The 13,421-nt window shown below is 44.0% G+C and overlaps 1 protein-coding gene across 2 annotated transcripts in view; it reads right to left on the minus strand.

The window, feature by feature from the left end:
• KLHL17 (kelch like family member 17) overlaps nt 1–11,968 on the minus strand; it is a 46,415-nt gene extending 34,447 nt beyond the window's left edge. The window contains exon 1 of one of the 2 annotated variants that reach the window (XM_018557502.1): nt 11,827–11,968. In XM_018557502.1, coding sequence (XP_018413004.1) covers nt 11,827–11,832 — 6 coding nt within the window. In that variant the 5' untranslated portion in view covers nt 11,833–11,968. Of the gene's footprint in view, nt 1–11,351; nt 11,409–11,826 lie in introns of those variants that run through there. The other variant, XM_018557503.1, reaches the window with a different exon arrangement.
• Nucleotides 11,969–13,421: the final 1,453 nt, after the last annotated feature.

Raw genomic sequence — 13,421 nt, forward strand, 5'->3', positions numbered from 1 at the left:
AAGCCGGGGGGGGGGAGGGTTGTCATAGCAACATAGCACTAAGGACCAAGAACGGTAATCTACATTATAGGGTACCTATGGTCAAAAACTGAAAATAAATCTGTGTTTCTATAATGAATTTCCATAAGCTCTATCCAACTCCTAATAACTAGGGATGCACCGATACCGATACTCATACTCGCCCAAATGCTCACGATGCCTAGCCCGATACCAGAACTTCCGGTTTCAGGAAGCTGGGCAGCGAGTCATTACACGCTACCCGGCTTCCTGATTGGCTGGGAAGCCGGTTCAATGCACCCTTGTCACCAGGGAGCTGGCTTCCCGGCCACTCAGGAAGCCTGATTGGCCAGAAAGCCGTCTCCATGCTCCCTCATCACCTGGTTACGAGGGAGCATGGAGACGGCTTCCCTACTAATCAGGAAGCAGGGTGGCGAGTTATTACACGCCACCCGGCTTCCTTAATGGGACTTCCGTTATCGGTATTAGGTATTGGCGAACACTGGAAGAAAAAAATATCGGTACTCGTACTAGATCCCGAAAAAACGGTATCGGTGCATCCCTACTAATAACTAGGGATGCACCGATACCAAGTACCATACTCGGTACAAGTACATGTACCGATACTTTTCCAGCTCCAAGACTAGACTAGAGAAAAATTCAAAAGTTATTTCTAGGTAGCTGTCATTTGTAAGGAGCACACGGAGATCCTGGGATTTGTACATCTCTGTTTTAATGTATGATTTTGTTTTTATAAATGTAAATAAAGGGATGCACCGATACTAGTTTTGCGAGTACGAGTACTGGTACTTGCCGAGTACTTACAATTACGAGTACTTATACATTTTTGTTTATTGTCATGTGACAGTTTTTCCTAAAACAATATCGACGATTTCAGGACCGTGGTGGAGCACCAGAGCCAGGTCCCAGCTGCAACCGCTGCAACCCTGATAGTTCTCATGTAAATGCCAAGTATCGGCATTGGTACTCGAAAAGTATCGGTGCATTCCTACTAATAACCATATTGATCTAGAAGTTTGTAAACTTACTTATAGAAGATGTCCATAGGATGTACTTCCTCAATGCACTGACACAATTTCACTCAGCCCCCTGAATATGCCCTTCCTTGTGTCATAACTCTCACAGATTCTGCCTTCTGAACTACAAATCAACGTCTGACCAATGTAACATTATCACTGCTTGCTGGAAGCAATGCATGATGGGATATGTGGTCTTGTGAAATCAAGATTGCTTCACATCAAGCAGCCGGGAAAAAGACACAAAGCACACTGGGAATCCAGGAAGTTGGTGAAAGTGATGGGTAGACAGAAGGCAGCACTCATCAATACATTACAGGGATTCTTTCCAGTAAGCTTTGATTGCATTATCAATAACAACTCTAGTATGTATTCCTATTACAATGCTGATGTTATAACAGGATAGGATATGCTGGGACACCTTTAAATGGACACTGAACACTTTTCCATATATAAAGCATCCAGATGTTCCGGGAAAAGAAGTATAGCGAGGTATATTATTTTCTGCTGGTTTCTAATAGGTGGCCTAGAAGTTATATAAACAGAAAAGACAGCCGACTATAACCATCAAGCCTCTTTTAGCCTAACATAGCTGCTTCCAATAGGCTGTACGAAAAAAAAAAGGCAAAATATCAATTATTTTTGGTACAGAAACTGGATTTTTTGTGCACCCATGATTACAAATCTTATATATTTTTAAAATGTTTACTTTTACTAGTCCACACACTAGCCTGTGCATGGTAAAGCTTCTGATGGCCTCGCCTCCCAGGACAGGTCCTCAGGAAGCCTTCACATTCACAGCAATATTGTGTAATGGCTCTAATTTCGTACCATGGCTGCAAAAGTGCTGTGGCCTGGGAGCAATTCTATTTTTGCAACAGCAGGCCTTCCATCAACAGGTCCCAGGGGAAGCAGTGTTAGCATATATAGCCCACCCACTTCTGATGGCGAGCATAGCTTTGCAAAGACCTGGGTGCGAGGATACTTAAAGTGACCCTTTTCTTGTTGGGCAACCCAAGAGGGTCACTTAGAGCATTACTTTTTTCTTTAATGCTAACATTCTAAAATGTGAAGTTGGAATAGGGCATGCATGCACACTTACACACTATGGGGCCTATTAATTAAAAAAATGGCTTTGCTAGTCACTCAGTGAAACTGCATGTACATTTGTTCTGTTCAAATCAACCAGCTGTTGTGTGAATGGAGCAAAATCCAATGTTCTTAGGCTATTTTCTAGGCAGGTCGAATGTTCTTCAACTATTATATTCCATAGTGAATTGGGAAAATACTGCAATATGTCCACTAGATGGAGCTGTGAATCCTAGTAAATAAATACATCTTAGTAAGATACAATGTAACAATTTTTAGAGAATGCTGGAGAGAATTAGCAGATAAATGTAATTATTGCTACTACTGGGATCCTTCCAGTTCTGCCCTGTGTTCTTCCTTGTCATTTCTTGACAGCTGCATTTTAAAAAAATGCATGAAAAATGAACAAAGTACTACTGCTGTCACTGCAGATGCAAATCACGGGAGTCCCTGTGCTATGGTGACCAGTTCAAGGAAAAGTGAACTATGCGGTAAGTGTTTTTCCCCATAGTTCTCTTAAGGGTCACAGGAGGACATATATTAGCGTCCTCCCATGACCCAAAGCTCAGTACATCGCGAGCTACGGCTCGCGGTATACTGAGGGCTCCACAGCTGGGACGGATCCCGACATTACTGTTAAGATCCACCCAGCTGCGTGAGTGAGAGATGGCTCTGCCTATCTAGAGGCAGAGCCAGCTGTACCCGCCCCGTCCGTTCCTCCAGTCAGCGCTGGAGGATCTGAGAGGGGAGGGGGGAATCCCTGCAGGGAGCCGTGACTGACAGTCACGGCTCTCTGCTGGGAGATGATCGAGAAGTGAGCGAGCGACGGTATGTGTTCACTCACTTCCCGATCTATTGAGCCCACGTGTGACAGTTTCATTGTCACACGTCGGCTCGAACTATGAGGGTGAGTGATTTTCACCTCACCTCATAGTTCTCCTTTTAACTATATGTAAATACTTACTTGCTCTTCAGCTCCATCTAGTGGTCACAATGCAGTATTACAAGACAATACATTTGAACTGGAAAAAAATATTAACCAGTTGACATCCGCGGTGTTAAACCCCCTTCCCATCCAGGCCATTTTTCAAATGTTCTTTTTTTTGCATCATTTAACAAAAAAGAACGTTCACTTATATTCACAGGGTGAATAGCCCTGCACATTGCTTATCGATAGATCCCAGAGTGTATTTTGATGGCTGCTCTTCGATGTAGCTAATCATAAATAAAAATACAAAAATAAAATTGTGTTTTTCAGTATTAGGAGGCTAGAACCCCTGTTCATTTTTTTTTTCATGGCAGTAAGTAAGAGGAAATTTGGATAGCAATAAAAAGCCAATAGAGTTAATACCAATGAAATGTTGGATTTGTAAATTGCACACAACTTGTCAGTTATAATGTTTTATATAAAATTATAAATGCCCAAAAATACGAAATAAATCGTGAATATACCAAACACAGCATGTTGAAACAATGTAATCAGGGCATTGAAACATTTGCATAAGAACACGGCAAAGTAAAACAGAAAAAAAAGAACACTTACAAATTCAAAGGTTGCAGCGTTCCCATTAGAACATTCTTCAAGGTAGAATTTGCCTGTATCCATCCACTGCTTTGTTCTATGAAGTCCTGGCCATCTGCCACCCACTTCCTGAGCTCACGGATGAACGCCGAATTGTTCTGCTGTCCTAGAACACTACTCTGCTATGCGTGCTATTTCTATAAATGAATGTAAATGACTGGTCACCACTACATTTGCATGTATTCACGGAATGAATAGAAAACAACTTCCAGCATCAATTTGGGCTGTTAACTATTTCTGCTTTGGAGGATGCATAACCAGTCATGTTCTCTTGGGTTTGGCCAAGGCAAACCTAAAACACCATTAGAATGCTGTGATGTACAGCGTATTGTTCTTCAGACACACCACCCCCCTGGCCTTACTGCCTCTGGGCCACCCCTTTTATTAATTGGATTTCAGGCTCAGAACCCCACCTGTAGATTGCCTAGTGTAGTTTGCACACAATTGCAGCCTACCAAGGAACGTCCCCTCCTCCAGACTGACATTTACCCATCAAGACATTTTAATATTTGCATAACTACTCCCATGAGCCAGGCCACTGTTTGTATCAGGGCTCCAGAGAAAAGAACTGAGGCAGAATGTAGTGATGTATGTACAGCATCCTGCCGGAGTAGTTAGTAAGAAATGTACCATTCGGCCTTTTGGCTAAGATCAAGTGTAGTATCTGTTCTTATCAGTCAAAGATGCACCGGTAGCCAATTGCCGGTGTAATTGTCTGAGTACTGGAGGAGGTTGCGGACACCGGGTTAACGACTCTTCGTTAATGGGTGCGCTTGGTAGTCAGACCTCTGTAAGGTGCTCAGACTCCTGATAATGGGCAGATCCGAAACTTGATCAAGGCTGGAGGGTTGGGAGGCGGCAGAAGCCCGTGGTCTTGTGCCCCCTGGGGGTGGCGTCCCAGGGGTGCTCAGAAAGTCACAGGGGTCCGGGACCTACCCACTTTGACTCACTGATGCACTCGGTCACACACCACATTGCATTTTTCTGCACAACGCCTCTTGGACAGGCCTTATGGCTAGTCTGGGGCAATTTTTTTGCACTCGGCCCCTAAGGCCTGTCAGCGTGGTGCACTGGCACTTTAGTATTATTCATTGCACTCTATTCACGATTGGCTTTTTTTAAAAGCTTTTTTGACCTACAGATGCTGAAGGTGCAGGTTTCTTCTGGGCCTATTCCTGATGCTGGGAGGAGATTCTGTGCCCTTATATAGGGTTCTCTGTCTCCTCCCACCCAGGAGGGGGGTCTCTCTTCGGGAGAGCCCCCCTGCCTAGTACTGTGAGGGACCTGTTTCGGCAGGTCCCCAAAGGATCGGGGTCCACCGGCCTTCGGGTTGGTGGACCAACAGTCTCAACCCCTGTCAGGAGCCTTGCGCCCCGGGGGGGTCGGGCAATGGGACTCTTCTTTTGAAGGACCTTGCACCCTTGTGCACGTTTTTGTGTGCTGTGATTTCACAGTTCACTTTTTTTGTTCACAGGGGAAGTTTGTTTAGATGCACGTTCCACGGGCTTAAAAAAAAATAAAAAATTAGCATATAATTCTGGACTGGAAGCAGTGCAGCATTTCTAAATGTGATGGTGCCTAGGCACACTCTGTTCTTTTATCCTCAGTGGGACTGTGATGTGAAAGAGGTAATAAAGACAGAGGTCAAGGGGGCTCCTAATGTAAAGGGGAATTGGAGGGAGTTCTGATATGAAAGAGGAGCGTCTGATGTGAAAGGGGGGGCTCTTGATATGAATGGGGGAATCTTGATTTGAAGGGGGCACCTTAATGTGAAACTCACATTTTTGTGTGTTTTTGCGTGGATTCCCTCTTAAAATCTATGACATTTTAAACTGGGATGCCTTGAGATTTTGCACACTTTTAAAGAGTGCCGTGACTGAAAAAAGGTTGAGAAACGTTGGTCTGGATCAGGTTGAGTGGAGACCTGATCCAGTCCATGCAGCCCTGCAGCAATGGATCATATCTAATAGGGATCTATTGCTCACTGTAATCAGCCAGCAATAGATAACCATAGTAGTAATCTATTGTTTTGGCCTGCATCTGCTCTGCCCTATCCTCCAAACTGTGGTCCAGTGTGCTGTGAGAAAGGGCAACGTGTAGTTGTGCACAATTGTTGTCTATGTGCTCTAGGGGTGACTAAGGTGAAAGGGCCCTAAATAGTAGTGATGGGTGACAAACTACAGATGTGGTCTGGTAGATGGTGTCACCTGAACAAACTATTGTTGAATCAATGACCCATTTGTGGATACCAATTATCTTGTATACTGTATATGGGTATATAGACACAAGCGGAACTACAAGGTCGCAGCGGTCGCAATTGCAACCGGGCCCTGGCGTTCCGCCTGCTGGGGGGTGGGCCAGAGAGGAAGAAGAGGGCCTGCAGCTCCCTCATGCACTGTACGGGGAGAGGACCCTCTCCACTTAGTCCCCTGGCCGCCGGGACGCGGAAGAAAGTGTCTGGTTTGTCAGTGGTGGTCTGAGAGTCAGGTAAGTCTGGGTGGGTGAAGGCTGGAGGGGAAGGGCGCGGGGGTCTGCTGAGAGGCTGGTAGTGTTTTCATTATAATCTATTGCTGGGACTTGTAGTCCCGCATAGCTGGTGGTATTCTGCTGCATTGCTGTATAATGATTATACAGCAATGGTGCAATAATGATTATACAGCAATGCAGAATAGCACCAACTATGCAGGACTACAAGTCTCAGCAATACATGATATTATTAAGTATGGATGCCCCAGTGCCAATACTGGACATTTTCACGAGTACTCGTACTCGTGAAAATGCCCCAATACTAAGTGCAGATACCGGTGTTCTGTGGAGACGCCGACCTAGCCGAATTTGCCGACTTCAGCATCTGCTCTTGCGCACAGACCCCTATTATTGAGGAAACAGAGATTTATTGACAAAGTATTTAGTTTGAATCGTTAATTGTGAACGTTAATAATATGCCATCATTTACTGCCATGGATGGCTTATTATGAACGGTCACAATTAACCATTACAAACGAATACTTTGTAAATAAATGCCTGTTTCCTCGTTAATCCCGTCTGGGTCGGCGTTCTCAACAGAACACCCGCACTAAATTTTTAAACTGAAGCAGCTGCCTGAGGTCCGGCGCTTGCTGGGGACCTCGGCAGCCTTCCTGTTAACCACACGGTGCCAGGGCTGTGGGGGGTTGGGGAGGCCCTTCATGGTTTCTTGCACTGGGGCCCTGAAGTTTCTAGTTACGCCACTGGGTATAGATACAGTAACTTCAAACAAAGAACAAATTGCTTTATTGATATTACACAAGCCAGGTGTACACAGAGATGTCAGTCTATGGGAAAAAATATGCAAAGCAAAGAAAGTAGAGCAGAGGGAATTTCTTGGTATCTTGGAAAGCAGCCTAATGTATGGGAGCTCCTTGTTCTTTCTGCTCATTAGAAATAATTATTCCCTGGTGCAACAGAAAGGTAATTGAACCTCTTGGGGTTACTCACCTGCAAAGTATAATGCTGTAGGTGAAGCTATCAAAAAACTAGCTATGAGAGTTTATTAAAGTAAATCTAAATCACTAAAAGCGTGTATAAGCGTTAACATACTAATGTTATTTCAAAAGTTTTTTCAAGTCTTTTTAAATGTGCATGAAATTCATAAATGTCCTTCTTAATGGCCCATGCACACTTGTGCATTGGCAACACACCTGCTCTATGTGTGGTGACATTTATGTGTGGTTCTAAAGTCACCACTCTATCCAAGTTGTGTCTTTAGTTAGACTTTAAACATGCACCATACCCTGGTGCTGGGAGACATCCTACTTCAATGACAGGTATGTTTGAATATTCAGTAGGACATTGGCTATGACCTACATATTTATTAATACTCCCTATAATGACAGAAACATACAATGGATCTTATAGCCCTCCTGTAAATCACAAGACAGGTGCAGGAACTTGCCTTCCAATGTGTGCCAAATGGGACAGATTGGTATATTGCCATCTCATTATTGGATGAGACAAAGCAAAGATTATTTTAGCATAGTAGTATACAGAATTCCCAAAAATGGATCTGCCTTTAAAAATGTTCTGAAGGTTTACAAGAAACACACCTGCTGGTGTTTGGTCAGTAATTGCACCATTTCCTAATGAACTGGTAGAAATAATGATCAGAAATATTGGTTCCGGCTCTGTGATGATTTTCTGTACAGTGTACACTGTAGATAATAACATGGCACAGAAACAGCAGGAGTGACTAAATGGAATATATTAATGTGGGCAGCATGAATCATATGCTACTGCCCAACTGTAATCCACTCAGCTGTTTGTCATGGCATTTAACAAGCCTCGCTTACAGAGGACATAAAAGAGAAATCCGGCAGCTGCTCACACAGAGCAGCCAATGACGGGCAGCATGGCCTCTCTGTGTCCTGGGGTAAAATAACAGTCAAGCCTAGACATCACTAGAACAAATGCATCCTTCGGGAAGCAGAACTTTTACACACGGAACTATGAAGGGCTGTTTGTCAACAAACATGGAAAATCTAATTTATCTAACCTACCATTGCAAATAAATAAATAAATACATTTGATCCTCTCTGGTTTACCAAGTCGTTCAAATGAGATGTTTGTACTGTCCTAATGTCCACAAAAATTTTATATTTTAATAATTATAATTATCTAAAGAGAAAACCCAAAGATGTGTAAGAGATCTACATCTCCCCACCCAGCTCTTAGCAACCTGGGACACTCTGGCCAGGGTCCTGCAGCAGAGCTACTGGCAACCAGTGATGTCACTGGTTGCCAGGAGATGGTGCTAAGAGCTGTGTGGGGAGATGTGTGGCCCTTACACATCTGCCTGCCTGGTTCTTAGCAACCTGGGACGCCCTGGCCAGAAAGGGGGCGGCAGGCACATTGCAAACATTATGCAGCAGAACGGCCATGCTGCTCTGCCTGGTCCCATCCCCCTTGTGACCCAAACAGATGCCACCTGAGGCCTCAATATAGGGACGTCCCTGACCACAATTATACATAGAAGGCAACAAAATCACTGATTTTCTACTCCGATTACCCAGTATCACTACTAGTAGGGGAATATAAAGAAAAAAGTAAAAATGATTTCTAAATTTTTACAAAATAATTAAGGACAACAATCTTGCTTCACATATGAATAAAACACTGTATAAACACTGCCATACATGACTCTCATAGGAAATGCCATTTTAAAGTACTCTACCTTACATGTTATGCCCATTAAAAGGGTAGGACAAAGAGGAATAACAAGGGTGGAAGGTTGGTAACTCAGGGGGCTAAGCAAATTTTATTTTATTTTATGAGTATTACTGATTCATTCTGGTTGGTTGATATAGTGTGCTGCACTTTGCTGGCTTATAACTGGGCAGCTCTACGGAACAAGTTAATCAGTGAATTGCTAATGCAATACATCAATGCCCTTTAATAGATAACCCAGGGTGAAGAGATGCAGGTTCCCAGAGCCACCGTGACAGTCACTGAGGATGTCAGCAGTCTCTTAACTGAAAGAGGAAGTGCATCCTAGAACAGGGATGGACAAACTAATATGGAATTCAGGAGCCAGTCTGTCCAATCCAGGAGCCAGCAGGATTTTTAAGAACCAGCTTCATTGACACCTAGAGGAAACCAGAAAGGCACCAGCTGTGATTTATAGGGAGCATTGGTTACCTGGCTCCTGGGATTTGTTCAGCCCTGTCCTAGAATTGCTCTATCAACATTTAACAGGTACACAGAAAAATGCATACACCATGTTTGACTTCTGTTCACACTCCAGTTGTCCAGCAAATAGCATTGAAAGCTGCCAGCCATTTACCAGCAACACCACGTAACTCATGATGTCACTAACATGGAACCAAAGTGTCATGGGACATGGTTTTTACAGCTCTGAGATGCTTGGTAACCCCTAGCTTGCCTTCCTATAGCCTGGGTCACTTTACAGTTTAGGTCCACTTTAAACCAGAAAGTTCACCTTCTTAGCAGGCTGGCATCATGACTGAAAGTGTCAGCTTTCCCATTAGGGTCTACAGAAAAAAAAGGTTCGGTATGCCACAGCCAGCCAGCTTATGGAAGAGCTGCCCAACCTAGTGTAGATGGCAACTCTTGACCAAGGTTGCCCATTGATTTGAGATCTGTTATGGCAACTATACATGGCATGGGCAAAGCGAAGGCAAGCAGCTAGGATAATATTTTTATAAAAGCTTTGCTAGTGTTCATTCTGAGTTTTACATACAGTATACTACTAGAGCTTGGTTGACTGTAGTTAAAGGGGCTGAAGCCTTTTGTTAGATGACTCAGTAATGATCACCATCTCTCAAACAGTACTGAGCTTAGCATCAGACACTAGCTAGCTTGATTTTTCACTGGTTCAAGTTCAAGCTTCACTGGCAGCTATTGGAACTAAGCTGTCGGGACACCCAACCAAACAAGATGAACTCTAGGATTCGTTACAGAAAAAATAATAAACCATATAAAATTGCTACCCAAGCAATTTTGTAATTTAAAATTATTACAGTACCTTTTTTTGCAATCTGAAGCTGTTATTTTCTAAAACTGTGGAAAAAAATCAATGCAATATGGCAACCTAGAGGGGTTCAGTACATTATCGTTGAGGGAAACCCCCCAGAAATGTCATTTCCTGCTTCTGTGATTGTCTCACAGATTTTCCCAGAAGTCTGCGCTAAGATACAAGTAACTCTTTAGCCATCCCTTGCAATGGAAATGTCATTTTTGGTGAGATGCTCCCTTAGGTTTAACTACTTCTAAAGATGCAGACGCTGCAACTTTCCTCATTAGAACACTGAGATTTCCCCAGGTTGACATAATGACTCAGAACCTCCCATTCAGGGATCAGTCTGGAAAGGACATGGTGAAACATACAGTTGGTTCTTCAGAACAGGAAAAGGTAGGAATCTGCAACACAGTCTGGTAAAATCCTTGCAATGTACATTAATCACCCAAAGGGGATTGGGTTTTTTTTTCTCATCAAAAGCGGAGTCGCTCTTTAAATACAGAATGCCATGTCTAAAAGGGACAATCATTTAAATAAGTTAGATACTGCAAACTTACCTATTATAAAGTCTTGTGCTGCTGCAGAACCTCAATCATAGCAGTTTTCAATCATTAGGTGGCATGCATGCATTTTTTAGTGAGCTCCTCCTATACAAAGCTCTTGAGTATGCTCAATCGTTTCCATTTCAGCAGCCTGTAAGTGGTCTTCCCCTATACTCAGGGCAGCCTGCCATCAAGAGGCTGGCATGCCGTGCCATCTTTTCACTGGGCCCAGGGCAGCTCAATGTGTCTGTGCAAAGCCCTGGGTCACTGTAACATCAGCATTTGTCAACACAGCCTCTAGCTTATCACATATAGTAACATCCCAGTGACAGAGCTGTGTGCATTCAAACCCAAAGTGACAGAGCTGTGCATTTTAACCCACACCGGCTTCTCCACTACAATCAAGCACAGATGCATGAAACATTGCATTCTATTCCTATTAACAATGCAGTGATACCCCCCTAGAAATCTTAGACCTGACAATACAATTCTTTGACATATAAGCGATATACATACACCTCCCACTTACAGATCAGAAGCCTCTGCTGTGATTGGGTTGTGTGCAGAGAAGAATCTGTTCCTTGTCTTACCTGTCACTGCAGCAGTTCTGAAAAGCTGCAGAGAGCCCTGGAACAGTCCTATCACAAGTCACATTTTGCAGCTGTCCTGATTTGCTACAGATTGGCCTTTAAAAAGCCATCTGGGTTTAAATAAATCCACGATCACCCTAAATCTTGTCCCTTTTTTGGTCTATTTTTTTCATGTTATCAGAGCATCAGTGATAGATTATTTCCCCATAAAGGCTCGATGCCCCTATAAGCGGTCAGTGTAGGAAATCAACATAGCAGTAGCAAGTCATGTAATGATCACACATCTACACAATGTTATTGAGATGTATAGGCTGGATCACTGCAACACTCTGCAGTCTAGTACATTGAAACAATCATTAAGTTTCTGCATACATATTGCTACACTGATGGATCAACATGCAAGAAAAGTCAGCTGTCATCATCTGCAGGGTATGCAGCCCTCCTGTCACCGGTATTGGATGTGGTTCATACTCACAGACATATGGCTGTAGGTGCAGAGCTTACACAGAGAGGATGCCTGGGTGCCCTGGGCTCATGCTGGCCAGCTCATCAGACACACGGCGCTGGGGGAGCCGACAATGCCTGTGTGCACGGAGCCGGCTGCCCAAGTTTGGATGCCAGGGCCGGGAGCAGACCAGTTCTTTGTCACTATCCTTCACAGAATACCAAATTGTCATGGGCTGAAACTGACGCAAATCTGGACCAACCAGGTGCCGGGATGCTCTTAAGGACGCGCCTCCCTGCCATCAGTCCCGCTGCATTGACAAAGCAACGACTCCGGGTACAGGACATCCGCACGCCGCAAAATGTAACCGAAACGTCTCGTCCGCCAGGAGGGAGCGGGGGATGGCAAACGGGAAAGGCCAATAAGAAGGAAAGCATCACAGCCGGAGCCACCTTAAATGTCGGCTCGGCTGCTGCATGTTGTGCCCTATAGCCGGGACACCTTAAATAGCGCAGTGACACCGCATGCTTCGTGTCCGGGCGCCGCTGTCATCTGCTCATCCTCAGGACTGTGATTTGGGGGTGACCACCGGCAAATCGGTACCCAGCTATAAGCTTTCAGAGGCTCTGATGTGACTTTCATATAGAGTGCCACCTTAAGAGGACAAACGTGTTTGTTGTGCTAGTGCACCGAGCTTATGTAATCATTGGGGATACCAGTCAGCATGTTCTATAGTGCTGGGACTTGTAGTTCACCAGTAGCTGCACATTGCCAGCCATATGATTATTATTATTGTCATTATGATACATTTTTTTATTAAATGATGAAATTAACTTTCACTATGGTCTTTATGTCAGATATGATGATCTGGAAACTGAGGGTCTTCCACAACACAAATACTTTTCATCTGAAGGTCAGCTTTGCCACTGTTCTTGAAATAATAGAACCAGTCAAGATCACACCTATACAACATGAATATTCAGATGTGAATTGTTATACGGGTGCCATGGTGCTTGCCAAAGACTACCTACCTACTCCCCTGACCTTACAGAACCCTTCCTCATCAGGATGCATACTTACCTGAATCACAATTGTTTTCCCCCTGAAGGTCTCCTGTATCCAGAGATGACCCTAGAGAGGATTGTGCTGGCTCAATCAAGTGACAGAAGATTTTGGCCAGAGGCTCTTAAGATCCCTGCAGGCATGGCCATCCGATTCATGTAAGTATGAATGGGGGGGGGGTTGTTAGTTTAAATTTAGGATAGGCTGGGCAAAAGGGTGAATATAGTTTCTAAAACACAAAAATTCCCCAGCCTCAACCTGCCAGCCAGCCTGCAACCAAACAAGTAGCCCTGTCAACAGTATGCGTTAAAATCAGAGGTTTTAGTTGCACAAACTTTTGGCCAAAAATATGTAGAAGCCACACTGCCGCGCCAAGGCACCTCTGCAAAGTGTGGTCCTAACTCTATGTATCCGAGTCTCCAAGTGTGAGCATATTAATGAATATAGTTTCTCTTTATCCTTGTATCTTAAAAAAGAAGCATCAGCACAACTTCAAAATCATTGTTGAATCCCCCCAGAGAACCAAGTGCATGTAGTACCAGGTCCCATTCTGATCGGGTGCT

The sequence above is a fragment of the Nanorana parkeri genome, unplaced genomic scaffold, assembly GCF_000935625.1.
Source record: "Nanorana parkeri isolate BGI_ZX_2015 unplaced genomic scaffold, ASM93562v1 scaffold287, whole genome shotgun sequence".
NCBI classification, from domain to species: Eukaryota; Metazoa; Chordata; class Amphibia; order Anura; family Dicroglossidae; genus Nanorana; species Nanorana parkeri.